Source organism: Hyalella azteca, unplaced genomic scaffold, assembly GCF_000764305.2.
Source record: "Hyalella azteca isolate HAZT.00-mixed unplaced genomic scaffold, Hazt_2.0.2 contig17761, whole genome shotgun sequence".
Taxonomy (NCBI): Eukaryota; Metazoa; Arthropoda; class Malacostraca; order Amphipoda; family Hyalellidae; genus Hyalella; species Hyalella azteca.
In genome coordinates, this window is record NW_025947533.1 from 41897 (window position 1) to 58672 (window position 16776).

Sequence of the window (16776 nt, forward strand, 5' to 3'; positions counted from 1 at the left end):
AAGGTGTCACAAATGAGGTTATTGACTATTGCTCTGCTTTTCTTTTTACTTGATAATCCAAAGCTTGCATTACTTTGAAATCCATTTCTTGAAGTCATGGCCACATGCCCAAGGCCTAATCAATTTTTTATTTAAGCAAGTTATAGCTTATAACTAATAATTTTTATTTTCCTTCATGACATATCCCATATGCATCTTGTCAATGTTCCCAATATAAACTCTTCGTTTGTGCTTCTTACACTCCTTTTTATTTTTAACCCATGGTCTTAATAACTCAGGCGCCAAGAATGTATACATGAACACCATTATCCTTAATGTTTGTTAACACTCCTTACAGTCAATACATTCTCTGTTCACTTGGCACAACACTCCTTGCTCACCATTAACCCATTTAACCTTTAACATTTTAACCTTTTCCTATTGAATAGAACTGTATCCTGCACTCCATTTATATTGACAGTAATAAATGAGCAATTTTATAGGTTGTTGCCACCTAGAAACCTAAAGTATTCAATGTGTTTGTCTCGCCTACTAGAGAGACACACAGCAACAATGCCATTTAGAAGCAGTATAAACAATGGTTTGGGCAATGCTTGTTGTATTCCTTTATTTAGAATTTTTCCAAGCCGTGTTTGAATTCAATTGATACTTGCTGTTGATGTGATAGGGATTTTAACTTGCTGTCGATGTGATAGGGATTTTAACAAATTGGGGACTTCCATATAAATCAACTTTGTTTCTTATCATACATATATAAAAATAAAAACAACAAAACTCAGAGGTCCCACTAGCAATATTCAGGTATTCTTTTTTACCAAAAATCTTTTGCAATTATGTGACTGTATTTATATTTATTTGTGGTAAAATCTTTTGCTTGGCTATTGAACAAATTGTTGTTTATTTTTAAACTTTTCCAACTTGGACCCAGTAGAATCTAATGGATATCATAATGGATGACATGAAAGTATGTCGTGTTGTGCTGCACAAACTCTCTGATGATGCAGTTGAGAGAGGCTGGTGGTCTGGGCTGAACCTCCTGCTAAGGCCTTCTGGTGTTGACAAAATTAAGTCTGCTGGTAAGCTCAACATTTAGATATGAACCAATATCCAAGGTAGGATTAATTTATAAAGATAAAAATAATATTCTGTGGGCTATCACTTATATTTGACTTTCCATTTATATTAACAGAGACTGTGTTGCTTCCAATTATTTGCATACAATGAATTAAAGGCCTTCTGGTGTTGACAAAATTAAGTCTGCTGGTAAGCTCAACATTTAGATATGAACCAATATCCAAGGTAGGATTAATTTATGAAGATAAAAATAATATTCTGTGGGCTATCACTTATATTTGACTTTCCATTTATATTAACAGAGACTGTGTTGCTTCCAATTATTTGCATACAATGAATTGCTGTTTTTATTTTGTCAATGTGTTTATATTTTTGGTACTAGTTTTGCCTCCATTTAATTTCATATCAATTCTATCCAGCAACAGCGGCCAGTGGCTCATCTCTGCGCACTGAAGTCGTTGCCGTTAACATCAAGCTTGAGCCTCTATATGAGGAGGACATATCTGTGAAGGATGAGCCAATTGATATTGATGAAAATCAGGTAAAGTTATTACTCTATATCTTTACATTGATGATCATTCCAATTTTGACATTAATATTTTCCTTCTTGGGGTTAATTTTAACTTCAATGGAAATCCTGTGCTTGAAGAACTGTGCTCCTATTTTTTGTGATATATGTTACTGAAATTCTCTAAGAAAAGGAAATGCATTGATTAAAAATTATGTTCTAGGGCTGCAGGTGAATCTCATACAACATAAAATACTTATATTATCTTTGCAAAGAGCCTACTTAAATGCATGGATAATATTCTGATATATTTATAATTTAGTCATCATACCAATCAGTCAATGAAGTCTCTGTTCATGATTGTTTCATTTGGCCAGCAAACTCCACCTTCCTCATCTTGTGTGCCATGCAAGGAGGAAGCTCAAGTTGAAGCTCGGGACGCCCACCGACGTTCCTCACAGGACGCTGCTGCTGTGCCTGAGGAACAGGTTGGTGGGGCTTGGTGCTGTGTTCTTTATTTAGATTTTCAGTGCAAATGCTGGTTTTGTATGTGAATTAGTGAAGCCCATCATGTTTTATAACGGACATTGGGATCCATTATGATTTTCTGTGATCACTTAAGTGCTATTATGTAAATAACTGAGTTTATGGTTTTTGATCACAATTCTGCATTCTAATAAAATTTGTATGATTATGTCTCTGGCAGTGAACTTCGTAATGACATGCATATGCTCCCTGAGCCTTGTTAGGTGAAATGATTCCTATGCATGCTGTGTATGATTCATTCATATTTCATTTAAATCGAGGTTCTTTAGGGGGAACCATTTGATGATGAATGACTAAATTGAAATTCTATTCGAATGTTTCATTGCAAATGCCAGTGTTTGAGGTAATATTATACACTTAACACTTTATCTTTGAGGTCAATTTTGAATTATTAGTTCAAAATCCACCACAGCTAATTTACATTCATTAAGATATTATCAAAGTATACGTGACTGATGTGACCACCTGTTGTGTCAGGCTGGTTCAGGTGAGCCTCCCAGCCCTGGGTGTGGTGGCCAGCTAGCTCCACCTCCCCCATCAGGTATTTACCACAAACAAACGAAAATATAGTGACATCACTGAAAAAGATTTTTGAGTGGTATAAATTGTGTATTTTCATATTTCTAACATCATGAAAAAATTAGATTTACATGGGAGTCCGTATCACATCAACAGCAAAAAGGATCAATTGAAATAAAACGCACCAATTACTTGAGATATGATTATGAAGATGAAAATTATATTCTGTGGGTTAACATATATATAAGACTTTCTCATTATATTAACAAGACTGCATTGCTCACAATTATGTGCATACAATGAATTACTGTGTAGATTTCGTCAATGTGTCTATAGATTTTGGTACCAGTTTTGCCTTCATGTAATTTTATTTCAATTCTATCCCTCAACAGCGGCCAGTGGCTCATCTCTGTGCCATAAAGTCGTTGCAGCTAACATCAAAATTGAGCCTCTATATGAGGAAGAGGACATATCTGTGAAGGATGAGCCTATTGATATTGATGAGCTAGCTCCACCTCCCGCATCCGGTTGGCCGGACAAGATGGAAGCTCAAATTGAGGCTCGTGAAGCACATGTAGCCCACCGTCCTGCCTCGCTCTCCTCTACCATGCCTGGACATGTGGTGGGTGGTTGTGTGTTAGGACGATTGAGAATTTAAACTCATGTATCACTTGATGGTTTACATAAAAGCCTCATTATCTTGGTTGATTTTTTCAATCACTTATCATCAGGCATATAAGTTCTAATTAATGGATATATTCATATGCTAATTTAACAATAAAATAACCTGCTATTATCATACTACCTTGTAACCTACTTCATTGTGACCTGTTGTTACTTGTTTGTTTAAAATTATTGTCCAATTTCACTTCACCAGTAAATTCTGCATACACTGAGATGTTGGTTAAAAGTAAGGTGTATAAGCCAACCATGGAGCTGTACCATCTGGTGCAAAAGCTTCACACAGAATTTGGAAACTTATAGAGCCGCATTGTATCAGCTCATTGTGAGATTCTGTGCATGGCGAGCGCCAAGTGCTTCGTTTCTTCATCATCTTCTCTCTGAAACGCCATCAAGCTCTTCTTTGTCCTTATCTCTTCTTTGTTCTTATAAGTGACAGTTCAACATTAATTAGAATAAGCAATCCAAGCATTACGTACTTATCAAATAATCCTTTTTGACGCATAAAATGTCCAATTTAGCCCAAAACAGTATGAATACACAAAAACAAACCAAAAATTTCTAAATGCAATTCAACAAAATTACATTATATTCCATGACTTTTTGAATAATGGAAGCTAAGATTTGTATAGATTTTGGTCAAAGTTGCAGGTAAGTTCCAATAAAATTTTAAATTCATTTGGATGTATTTCCTGTAACAAATCCTTGTTGCCAATGCGCCCTCAGAACGTGGGTAGGAGGCAGTCCGCACCTGCAGGAGATCCAGAAGACGCTGGTGACAGCGGCGGCGTCTCTGAAGCGTCCAGCTCCCAGCAGCGCAGCGAGAGGCTCCCGTATTCCCAGCGGGGTTTTGTTGATGCCAAGGTTACCTGCCAAATGCAGCAGCGCCATCCAGATGAGCAGGCATCCTCACATCTGTACCCATGCTCTGACTGTGAATATTCCTGCGGTTCAGAGCTTCAACTTCTGAAACACATTTCTGCTAAACATAAGCGAGAAAGTACACATCGTTGTTCGGGGCCACAATGCGTTTGTTTCATGGAACAAAATCCTGCCAGCAACATTATTTACAAACATTTATCTAAGAAACCACATCGCTGCAAAGAATGTGAATATTCATGTGTGACTAAGAGCCATCTGAAGAGTCATGTTCTTTATAAGCATTCATCTAAAAAACCTCTTAGCTGCTCAGAATGTGAATATTCTTGTGTGACTAAGAGCACACTGAAGAGGCATGTTCTTCATAATCATTCATCTAGAAAACCATTTAGCTGCTCAGTATGTGACTATTCTTGTGTGACTAAGAGCCAACTGAAGAGTCATGTTCTTTATAAGCATTCGTCTAAAAAACCTGTTAGCTGCTCAGAGTGTGAATATTCTTGTGTGAATAAGAGCCAAATGAAGAGTCATGTTCTTTCTAAGCATTCGTCTACAAAACCTCTTAGCTGCTCAGAGTGTGAATATTCTTGTGTGACTAAGAGCCTGCTGAAGAGTCATGTTCTTTATAAACATTCTTCTAACAAACCTCTTAGTTGCTCAGAATGTGAATATTCTTGTGTGACTAAGAGCCAACTAAAGATTCATGTTCATTCTAAGCATTCGTCTAAAAAACCTCTTAGCTGCTCAGAGTGTGAATATTCGTGTGTGACTAAGAGCCATCTGAAGAGTCATGTTCTTTATAAGCATTCGTCTAAAAAACCTGTTAGCTGCTCAGAATGTGAATATTCTTGTGTGACTAAGAGCACACTGAAGAGGCATGTTCTTCATAATCATTCATCTAGATAACCATTTAGCTGCTCAGTGTGTGACTATTCTTGTGTGACTAAGAGCCGCCTGAAGAGTCATGTTCTTTATAAGCATTCGTCTAAAAAACCTCTTAGCTGCTCAGAGTGTGAATATTCTTGTGTGACTAAGAGCCAGCTAAAAAATCATATTCTTCAAAAACATACATTTGAGTAAACTCTCCGCTGTTCTAAGTGCAAACATGCTTGCTTCAGGAAAGAAAGCTTAATTCGACACTTTGAGGCTAAACATTTAAGTGAAAACTCTTCAGTACTCAATGTGTAAATGAAAGACATTGAGCTAACTGACTCACTGAATATCATCTGTCGTTTCATTGACCAGAGGAACACCTTTGCTGCTGCGAGTTGATCACATTGAAACCATCTTTTATGTGAAAATTTATTGCCGACGACTTCCAAATTTACTGAAGAAGTCATTTGAATGTTAATTTTATGGAGTACAACTAGTACAGAGGATAGTATTACCTGTTCGGTTCATTCTGTCCATACGATGCCTCAAGTTTGCTCCTACATCGTCTGCGATGCTCCAACGCCTGCACCAGCATCGTCATGCGGTGCCCCGACGCTACAAGACTGGTGATAGCTGAAGCCCTCATCATTAAGGATAAGTCTCCAGCTATCAATTTACCTACCACTGGATGTTGGAATTGTTATCAGCGCACTTCATTGAACTATGATCAGAGTTCAAGGTGGTTCTGAAGGAATTCGTCCCGTGTCCGTCTAAACGCCTTTGAGAACTCCATGTTGCCAGTATCTTTGAGACAGGTATCTTGGATACCACCATATTCGTTATATTTTGGATATGGTTTTTTTAATACTGTCATTTCTGTATTATTGTCATGCAGACGAGACCTGTGAGGTGTCATCTGCCCGCACATCAGCTGGTGGTCATGCCTTAGTTTCGCATCTTTGCTACTTTACATTCGCCTCAGCACGCCAATCTGCAATCCTTCCTTTACATTTATCAACTACTTTTCTCGCGCTGACCACTGCTTCGTTGGACAACCCTGCTCATATTTTTTATTACTTAAAAGCAATTATAACGAGCGAGCATAAGCAAAGCCTTTGTGGCTCGCGTGTCGATCGCTAGTTGAATATTCGCCACGAAAATTTAAGATAGGAATGAGAGAGCTCCCGCGGCCACAGCTTGGCAGCGCTCCGATTATTGGGACAACTCGCGCCTCCGCCAGCCGCTGTCGCTTTAGTCGGTCACTGAGTAGGGTAGTGTTGTGTAACTGTGGCAACATCAGAGTTTCATCCATTCTTTATAGGAACGTTTCCAGTCATAAGTTGCGCATTTAGAAACAGATTTTATAAAACAATCTATATGAATACAAAGCAAAAACATAGCGGTGCGTGCTGGATGAAAAATATACGAATAATTCATTGAACAAAGTCATACAAACATGTCAACAGCGTGTTGCTTGCATCCGACGCGATTAGGGTTGACACGGCGTGTGAACGGAAAGAAGTCGACCCATGGGAGCTTTAACCATACGGATGAACAAAACAGCTGGCAGGAATTTCCGTGCAGCAGATGACAAAAGCCTATTGTGATGATTGCGAGGTTCTGACGTCATTTAACTCATTAAGCTGTTATTAAGTTCCTATTCAACAAGGTAACAAAAAGTCACGCTCAATAATATCCGGTTTTCATACTTTGCCATAAATCACACCCTCAGAGCGTTCGAAGCCTTGAGGTTGGAGTAATCCTAGCGCCTGTTCGTGGTTTCTTGATGTCCATTTGATCTTCTGGCAATGACGCTGGAGTCGCCACTCAGCAGATACTGACCTTATCTCGCCACTCGTCAATAAAAACAATATATTATTGGTGAGAACTACTAATTGTGTTTAATTATCCCATAATATTTTTATGCTGTTCACATTTACCAGGATATTTGGATTGAATATATTTTGGAAAATAAGTCGTTGTTATTTGAGGCCGGCGACATCGGTGAAGTGGCAATTTAATTGGCACTGACGTTTACTTATATATATTACTTATATATCTTATATATTTTGATGGACTCCAGGACCTATTTTGTGTATGCAGGATACGACCAAGAAATTTGAAGTCAATGCCAAAGTTAGAATTTATTTGCCATTTGTTGCGCACGAGTGAAATATTGAGGCAGCCCGCAGAATATTGAGGCAGCCCGCAGAATATTGAGGCAGCCCGCAGAATATTGAGGCAGCCCGCAGAATAGTGAGGCAGCCCGCAGAATATTGAGGCAGCCCGAAGCCATTTCTTCGCTCCATTCCTCAGTAACGGCCGATAAATCACACTTCCACGCGAGCCAGTTGTTGCTGCCTGTTATAACGGCTACAAATAAATTTAACCAGTTTTTCCGGCCAGTAACTTTATACACGTGGCCATTAATGACGGCCAACGTTTCATGGCCGTCATTGCTTCTTGAGTGGCCGCACAGGTTATTTGACAGGTTAGAACAAAGACAGTTTATTTGCCAATTCCAGTCTGGAATTATTGTTCTGCATGCCAACACCTCTATTTCACGCTTCATTCCCAAAGTCCATCAAAAAATCATTAACGGGTTACAATCTTCTTAAAAAGCGAGTCTCGCAACATGAATGTAATATAACTTAGAAGAAAGAAAAGTTAGAATGTCGCCTTGCCGCAATTTTCTGAATGTCAAAATCTTTGCTCACGGATACCTTACCCATCGTCAATAGTATTCGCTTCTAAAATTCTGGCCACATGGCTAATGGTTCGTATATATGAAATTCAAAGGTCGTAATTTAAAAAATAAATCAGAAATTAATAGGATACAATTTTTAAGGCACTTGCGTGAAGTAAACAAAATTTCTCATGTTAGTAACAATTTTTAATGAATAACATACATCTAGAAATATTTGGAAACGAAATAAAAATATTATACATTGCAGTCTACAATGAATGTTGATCCAAAGATTGATTGCACAGCAAAATTTCACTTATTTGTATAACTCCAAGACTTACGCAAAGTTATTTGCAGTGAGCCGTTGCCTTTACCACAACCACGCGGCCGCCAGTTGGTCTTGTGACAGCTACTGTCCGCCCCTCTTTACTGGCCCCTGAACAAGCCAGTAACCATAAACACGTGGCCAGTAGCCCAATTGTTAGTGGCGGTTAGTACTTGCCACTTATAGTGGCACTAAATAATGTTAATAACTCCAATAAATAAGTTGCCCCGTATACAAGCACCTGTAGAAGCAGGACCGCGTGTTGTAGCTAACCCTGCAGTCATGTATAAGCCTGAGCTTGTCCCGAGGGCGGCTGCTCAGCGGCAGGAATAAAAATAAGCAATTTCGCGTCTTCTTTAGAAGTTTAACGGAGGAGCAGGGGATAAAAACGCCTTGTATATGTGAGTGCATTTGATGGTGACACGAATAAAAGTCCGAGACAGAAATCAACGACTGGAGATATAACTATAATGAAGGAAATGAAAATCAGGACTGTGGCTAATTACTGGAGGAGTAGTTGTATGACTATTTCATGATGACTGGTTGCTTGTGTATTTATTAAAATTTATATTCAGGTGACATTGAAACGCATTTGTCGATTTTTTAAAATAATAATAATAATGTCTCACAAACGTACATAAAATTATTGAGGGGCTTAACCTCTCCTAAAATAGGCATAACGAGCATAATATTCTTGAATGGCTAAAATAAGCTACGGCCACTCTCGCCATAGTGGCAATTACGTACGGACACAGTTACTGACAAGACGACTAGCAAGCGACCCAATTGTGATTTATATAGCTCCTCTACTGGCACTTCAGTTAAAGAATTCCACTGAAAAGACATCATTTTCAACCAAAAAATGAGGAACTTCTTAAGAATTTACTTTGTATGTTGCAAATTATTTTAACCCCAACGCAAATCTAAGTACCGCCAGGGCGGCAAGTGAGGCAAATTGCTTAGACAATAATTTTAAGACGACAACAAATGTGAGTTGAGTCTGTATACTTAATATTTAAATGCAGCCAAGTGCAATTTCAACAGAGATAAGATTATTATGTGACCAGCAATAATGGTAACCACTTCACACAGCTAAAGTAACAGCACTCATGCGTGGCATCACCACTTCACACAGCTAAAGTAAATTTCGCATGCCAACACCCCTATTTCGCATGCCAACACCCCTATTTCGAATGCCAACACCCGTATTTCGCATGCCAACACCCCTATTTCGCATGCCCAAGCTCAGCGAGCGAGTCGAGCACACGTTCGTACCTTCGAGCGAATCGAGTTAGTATACGTTCATACCTGTTAGGTTGACGCTTCGGCGCTGAGCTTCTTTTCTACTAATCTTTACAATGTCTTGCTTGAAATGAAATATGTGCTTTACGGGAAATTTGTTTGCCCAAAAAAGTATCCTCTATTAGGCAGAGCGGTACGAGTAAAAATTCGTCTTTCTATCGGTGGCTTCGATAGTGAAATTCAATTATTTATGGTAGATTTGCTTATACTGTCAGATTGTTATTTTGGGTTGAAGTACACATTGCTAATAAAGTGGTCACGGTATCTTTCCTATGTAAAAGGTTATAGATTAGGCTAGAGAAAAATAGCGACACGAGGTGGTGAAGGTATTGCACGCCGAAGGTTTCAAAATCATCACGTGAAGTCAATTCCTTATTTCACGCAAGAATATTCTTGGCGAAAACATTCCGAATCAAACCTTTGTCATAAATGATGTAATATCTGAACACGATGGAACAGGTTGCAAAGCGTAATCCGCTTATTTGCAAGTAAGTTAGTAGCTTATGTTCAGTTACTATCTGCTCTATTTCGTTGTATCATCAGGTTTCATGACGGAGTTACATTCAAGTATAAGGATAAATTGGGTTATTTCTGATGAACTACAAATTATACGACGATAGATTCATGAAATTTCCATCGAGCTAAGCAATATTGGAATGATCACTGAATTAGACGTTATAACTTCTTCTATTCTTCGTTTTTCGGCAGATGCATGCAATATTTCCTGACCCCGGTAAAATTATTTGCTAGACGAATGGTTTCTTCAACATGAAACCTGTTGAGCTTTGGTCATATGTCTGCATGCTTTAGCTTATTGCTCAAGCAGAAGATAGCCTATGAACTATCGGTTACAAAGAGCCCATCTGTGAGCAACATTTTTGATTTGAGGATTTCCATAACTATCGTATATTACGCTATTTATTGATTGTCTCACCAGAAAATTTGAGTGCAGTTGTTAACTCATGCTTGATAAGAACTACGTGCGAAACTCAATACTGCCAATGAAGCAGCCGACGGTGGTTGCGAAAAGATCCTTATTTGCTATGAAGTCTGAACAACTGAAAACTGCAAACAAGTTACTGTCGTAACTCGATTTTGTTAAGATTAATATGTGCTTCTCCATTCGATTGTGTAGTTTTTCTTTCATCAAGGGACGCAGAATTTTGAGGCCCATGCAGAACTGTTTGCTCGATAGAAATTTAATGTGACGAGAGTTAAATGACATGCTACGGCAAATAATTCAAATATTAATTTAAACACAACATTGATCATTCGGCAAAATACATGGATGAATAGGAAAAATTTGCTGGACTTACATTCCCTCGAAACAGTTATATATATATTTATCGATTGAATTTTTTAAATCACGTCATGTCAACTTACTTACTAGTTGTAAACGTCTATGCAAGGAAATTGAGCCTCTGATAGACTGAGCTCTGATCTTAAAACTAAGCGAGTAGTACAAGACTGCATATATATAGTACCTATACAGAGATACAAATGCCCCCTGCTTTTCCCCATATATGGGGGAACGCATTTTATTATAATATTTCATATTTTTTTTTAATATTTATTTTCAATGCATTTCTCAGATTCGGCCGTGTCTCTCCCGAAGGTATCAGGCGCCAAATACGCACGCCCCACACTCGCCTCCACGGTTGTCAAGGAATAGACCGGATTCTAATCAGGTGCTTATATTCCTCGTACAACCAAAACCTAAAGCGGACTTAGAGCCGCTAATTCACGCTCTAAGCGAGCTTGGGGCGTCCATGGGCCAGCGGCTGACAGGAATCAAAATTTTGATTGGGGCGATGCTTGTCCGCTTTAGTGCAATAAATTGACTATCTAAATAGTGATTTACACAATGAATTCAACTCATTTTTCCAAAGCGTTCAAGCATAATATAAATTGTAGAGGGTGCCAACTAATAGTTAATGTTCTATTAGATTAACTTCTTTTTAATATTAGAATCTGCTTAACAGATCGAATCGGATAATTCTGTAAACACAAGAGGTGACTAAATAACTGTTCGCTTGCGCTCAAGAGTCAAGATCATGAAAAAATAAAGTTGAATGGTGGTAATCACTTTTTACAACACTTCTCTTTAACTTCACTTTTTGTCTGTTTGTCTGTCTGCTACAAATCTTGTAATCGAAATTTAATACACTTCTACTTATCCTATCAATCCGAAATTTTGCACACTTGCGTAAAGTTGGAGACAATGCATGAATCAAATCACTGAATAAATAATTTTAGGAATACAATTTTTTCCCCCAATATTAAAAAATTAAAAAATAATTTTATCAGCTACAAATCTTATAATTGATATTTGACACACTTTCACCTGTCCAATTAATCTGAAATTTTGCACACTTGTGTGAAGTCGGAGGCAATGCTTGAATCAATTGACAGAATAAATACTTTTGGAAAAAATTCATATATCAGAAAAAGTGAAAAATTAATTTTTTTATTATTCGAAAATAAAATGAGAAATTCATTGTACATCTTTAACATTGGAGACACTGGATTCTTTAGAAGTGTTTTCACTAAAAAGTAATTTTTAAGCGTATTGTAATAACTTGATAGGGTTCTTCACCAAGTCAGTTTATAAAGAGTTTTCGTCGGAGTATTAATGAAGACTTGTTCCCACAAGCATTTATTCAAATAAAGTTTATTTACAGCACAGTTGAATAATAGGTTGAAATTAACATACGGGACACGCATCTGAATAGGCAGAAGGCTAACTAACACGTCGCACACACTACCACCTTCGAGGTAACCTTCGGTCTTGACACTTCATTATGGAAAACCCGCTATTTTGTTAGAAATAGTCCTTACACGTATATTATTAAAAAAAGAGCGCACGCTTGAACTAAAGTATTAAAATTTATGAAGCATGCATAATAATTTAAGCTAATAACAATGAACTTCAGATTGGAACTAATTAATACCTTGAGTGCAGTCGCATCCAGATTATTACTCAGATTCAATTTAATTTTCTTTCGTCTCCCGTAAATTGTTTTTGCATTGGAGGAAATTTAATAAAATAAGATGATATTAATTTTTATTTCAAACATGATAAAACATGGATTATAAATAATGGATCGAATTCCTTCAATGGAGTGTCCCATTGAGTACCAAAAAAAGAAATTAAGGGCTATAGTTATCTATGCATCACAAAATCGGATTGACAACTTATCGAAGACGTTCCAGAGTAGTTATTATGTTCTTCTGAAAGATAGGTATGAAAGGACAGTAAAAATCAATTCAAGGATTCAACGTTCGTTGCAATTAATTTTGATCCGTTGATGCTAATTTTAATGCAACAATTCCCCTCAGAACTAATTTTGGATAGAGTGGGATATATAAATAAGTGAGCCAAGCACGATCTAACTCTGAGTGGAGGTGGTGATGGTCGTGCCTTGTTCGAAATGAAAGAGGAGGATGATCGAGGTAAAGAAATCGATGGAAATTTTACTTACTAGAGACCAGGATAAAAATGGTTAAGGTGAAGGGTAATTGTAGAAATAGCCGTGAAATTATCTTCTATATTCGACTCAGTCATCAATTGGTAAAGGATACGCCTCCTTAACCATAGTAAAAAATTTTGTTCCAATGTGGTCGAAGTTAAGAATGTTCACCAGAATATAGATTCAATGCGAATACATTTTTTATTTATTAGTGCAGAACAGTGCAGTTATATTAGTGCAGAATTGTTTTAGTGAAGCTTGCGTAGATATAGAGTACTAATATATATAGAATATATAGAGTGCTAATACAGTACGGATATTAACATACACAGTATAGGTATACAGTACAGATATACAGTGGAACTGCGGTTCGTTGTCGGCATCTCGGTGCGGTTAGTTCCCGTACCATTTGCTGTACGTTTTTGAGATTAGGCAGTGTATTAGGGCTAGAACCCCTAGTCTCTGCGGTTCGTTGTCGGCATCTCGGTGCGGTTAGTTCCCGTACCATTTGCTATCCGTTGTGATTTCGCGGTGTATTAGGGCTAGAACCCCTAGAACTTGTATTTGCCTGAAGATTACCAGTATACTACGAAAACTTCATCGTGTTCATTACTCCTTTCTACAACGCAATGGAATTTAGAGCCGGACCAAAGAGCGACCCTTTAGCCCTTGTGTTTAGGATCAGAACGAAAGTCTATACCCAGTCGGCACGCTACCCGTAAATATTTCAACTTCGCGACGGTGTTTCCGGTTACACATGCTTGCTCCAGGAAAGAAAGCTTAACTCGACACTTTGAGGCTAAACATTTAAGTGAAAACACTTCAGTACTCAATGTGTAAATGGAAGACACTGTGTGAACTGACTCACTGAATATCATCTGTCGTTTCATTGACCACACAAAGTCACTTTGCTGCTGCGAGTTGATCACATTGAAACTATCTTTTATGTGAAATTTCATTGCCAACGACTTCCAAATTTACTGAAGAAGTCATTTGAATGTTAATTTTTTGGAGTACAACTAGTAAAAGTTGTGGTTCATTCTGTACTTACGATGCCTCAAGTTTGTACCTGTGACACGGCGTCATTGCTAGAGGCCGCAGATGGTTCGCGGAGAATGAAATACAGAGATTTTCTTGATCTTACTGTACTTGTTCTTTTCAGTCCATCTTCGCATGACGTGCTCTGCAAAACAGAGTACCGTAAGAAGGCAGAACTTAAAATTAGTCTTAATAGTAACTCCTAGAAACGTTAGTCGGTAACGATTGAGCAATTCAAGACCCTTAGGAATATTCAGAATTTCCATCTAGGCGGCAACAGAAAATATTTTGTCAAGGAAAAATTCCGCTCAGGGTTATACAGTACAAACTGCCTGGTTACGTTACAAAAGTGAATTTAAAATAGTAATTGATTCATAAATCATAGACAATTAGATTAATTCGCACAATCACTTTGATATTGCAGTAAGCTAGAAAATCAGTCTCAGAAAAAACAAACACACGTTATAAATGAGGCAAAACTGCTAATAATTGACAGTATCAAGATCATTTATGAATTTAACCGGATTCAATGACACAGAACATAGTTTTCAGGTTGTGCATCATGAGATAGAAAAACATGACACAGTAAATAATGCTTGAACATCCCTGCTCATATCACTGATAAATCAGACAAAAGACATCAGACGTGTTACATCGTTGTTTATTTCGGCAACAGGGATCTTCTTCTTCTTTTCGGGGTGTCTACACTGGGTAGACTTAAAGCCACAGGTCGACGTCGAGGACGGCCGTTGGGCCTGAGAGCTTGTATAGTGTTTAAATTCTTCTAAGTAGGTAACCACTGGATTCTTGTTTATAGTCATCAGTGGATACAGTGGCTCAGGATGCAAACTGTGGAAAACATGGCACACGAAAACATCCACAAGCAAGAGCCGCTGCTCAGACAGGCACCAACTACTTTTCATATCAAGCTAGAAGAATGAATTACAAATAATAAGACAAAATAGGCTATCCAAATATATCAGCTGTATTTACAATTCAGTTTAGTTCTTACAATTTAACCCAGTTAAAGTTCCCTCAGTCTACCTGACTTCAAAATAAATGTGGTCAGAAACTGAAAGATCTTACGTTGTACATCATTGTTATAATTCCCTCTCCCCAGGAGGTCACGTATAGTAAATGGTACATTTAAAAATCTTAAATTAGTCTCCAGTTCTTGTCTGGGCGGCAACAGGGATCGACGCTTCTCTAACCGCAAAATTTCTAAGTCACCCGGAACGCGCCTGTTCGTGTACGCGGATACTAAAAAATATTAAAACTAAAACTAATAGTAATGCTAATGCTGGGATTTATTCCAGCACAACTTGCTTCGTCAGCGATGCGCTAACGCCTCCACCAGCATCGTAATGCTTTGCCCCGACGCTACAAGACTGGTGATAGCTGAAGCACTCATCATTAAGGATAAGTCTCCAGCTATCAATTTACCAATCACTGGATGTTGAAATTGTTGTCAGCGCACTTCATTGAACTATGATCAGAGTTCAAGGTGATCCTGAAGGAATTCGTCCCGTACCGTCTAAACGCCTTTGAGAACTCCATGTTGCCAGTATCTTTGAGACAGGTATCTTGGATACCACCATATTCGTTATATTTTGGATACGTTTTTTTAATACTGCTATTTCTGTATTATTGTCATGCAGACGAGACCTGTGAGGTGTCATCTGCCAGCACATCAGCTGTGGTCATGCCTTAGTTTCACATCTTTGCTACTTTACATTCGCCTCCGCACGCCAATCTGCAATCCTTCATTTCCATTCACCAACTACTTTTCTCACATAGACCTCTGCTACGCTGGACAACCCTGCTCATATTTTTCCTGCTAATATTTTTATTACTCAAGGTAATTGAAACGAGCAAGAATGAGCAAAGCCTTTGTGGCTCGCGTCTCAATCGTTAGTTAAATATTCGCCACGAAAATTTAAGACAGGAATGAGAGCTCCCGCGGCCACAGCTTAGCAGCGCTCCGATTATTGGGACAACTCGCACCTCCGCCAGTCGCTGTCGGTTTGGTCGGTCACTGAGTAGGGTAGTGTTGTGTAATTGTGGGAAGATCAGAGTTTCATCCATTATTTCTTTGATGATGATTTATTTCTTTCACTGTGCGTGTTGGATCAAAGAAATATGTGAATAACTCATTAAAACTAAATCCTACAAACGTGTCAGCAGCGTGTTGCTTGCACCTGACAAGATTAGGGTTGACACAGTGTTTGAACGGAAAGACGAGAAATGGGAGTTTTAACTACACGGGCGAACATAATAGCTGATAGGAGTTGCCGTGTAGATGTCGAGAGCTTATTGTGATATTTGCGAGTTTCTGACGTCATTACATTAATTAAGCTGTTATTAAGTTCATTTGTAACAATGTACACACAAAGTCACGCTTAATAATATTTGGTTTTCACAATTTGCCATAAATCACAGCCTCAGAGCGTTCGAAGCCTTGAGGTTGGAGTAATCCTAGCGGGATGCATGCCGGAGGCCAGCATAGCCCAAGACCAGCATATCTTTCATCCTCCTTTCCGTGCGTAAGCCTGCTAAAGGGCAGAGTAGACGAAGGGATTACAAGTTAAAAGCCAAAGGTACAAATCCCCTTCATGGAAATTAACCAGCGAGCTAATGAGAAGTAAGCCACCAATACAATCGCTCTACGCCGTATTGAAAACCGTCCAACAGCTCTATCCCATGCCGTCTAACCTCCTCACGATTTTCGGTAAGCAACTTCCTACGCCATACCGCTGTTGATACACAGTCAGCACTCCAGCCCTTCCGTTCGTCGCAGCTGTTATCCCCCGCCATAACTCTACCTCCACGCTTACCCCGTCTCCCCGCCTATTTTCACCGACTGCCGAACGGCTTT

General features: G+C 38.5%; 1 protein-coding gene across 1 annotated transcript in view; it reads left to right on the forward strand.

Annotated features, from left to right (window-relative positions):
- Positions 1-847: 847 nt before the first annotated feature.
- The window catches only part of LOC108676643, a 61962-nt gene continuing 46033 nt past the window's right edge, over positions 848-16776 (forward strand). The window contains exons 1-6 of the mRNA XM_047885384.1: positions 848-1076; positions 1494-1615; positions 1960-2070; positions 2606-2669; positions 3040-3151; positions 8535-8539. Coding sequence (XP_047741340.1) covers positions 938-1076; positions 1494-1615; positions 1960-2070; positions 2606-2669; positions 3040-3151; positions 8535-8539 — 553 coding nt within the window. The 5' untranslated portion in view covers positions 848-937. The remainder of the gene's footprint in view (positions 1077-1493; positions 1616-1959; positions 2071-2605; positions 2670-3039; positions 3152-8534; positions 8540-16776) is intronic.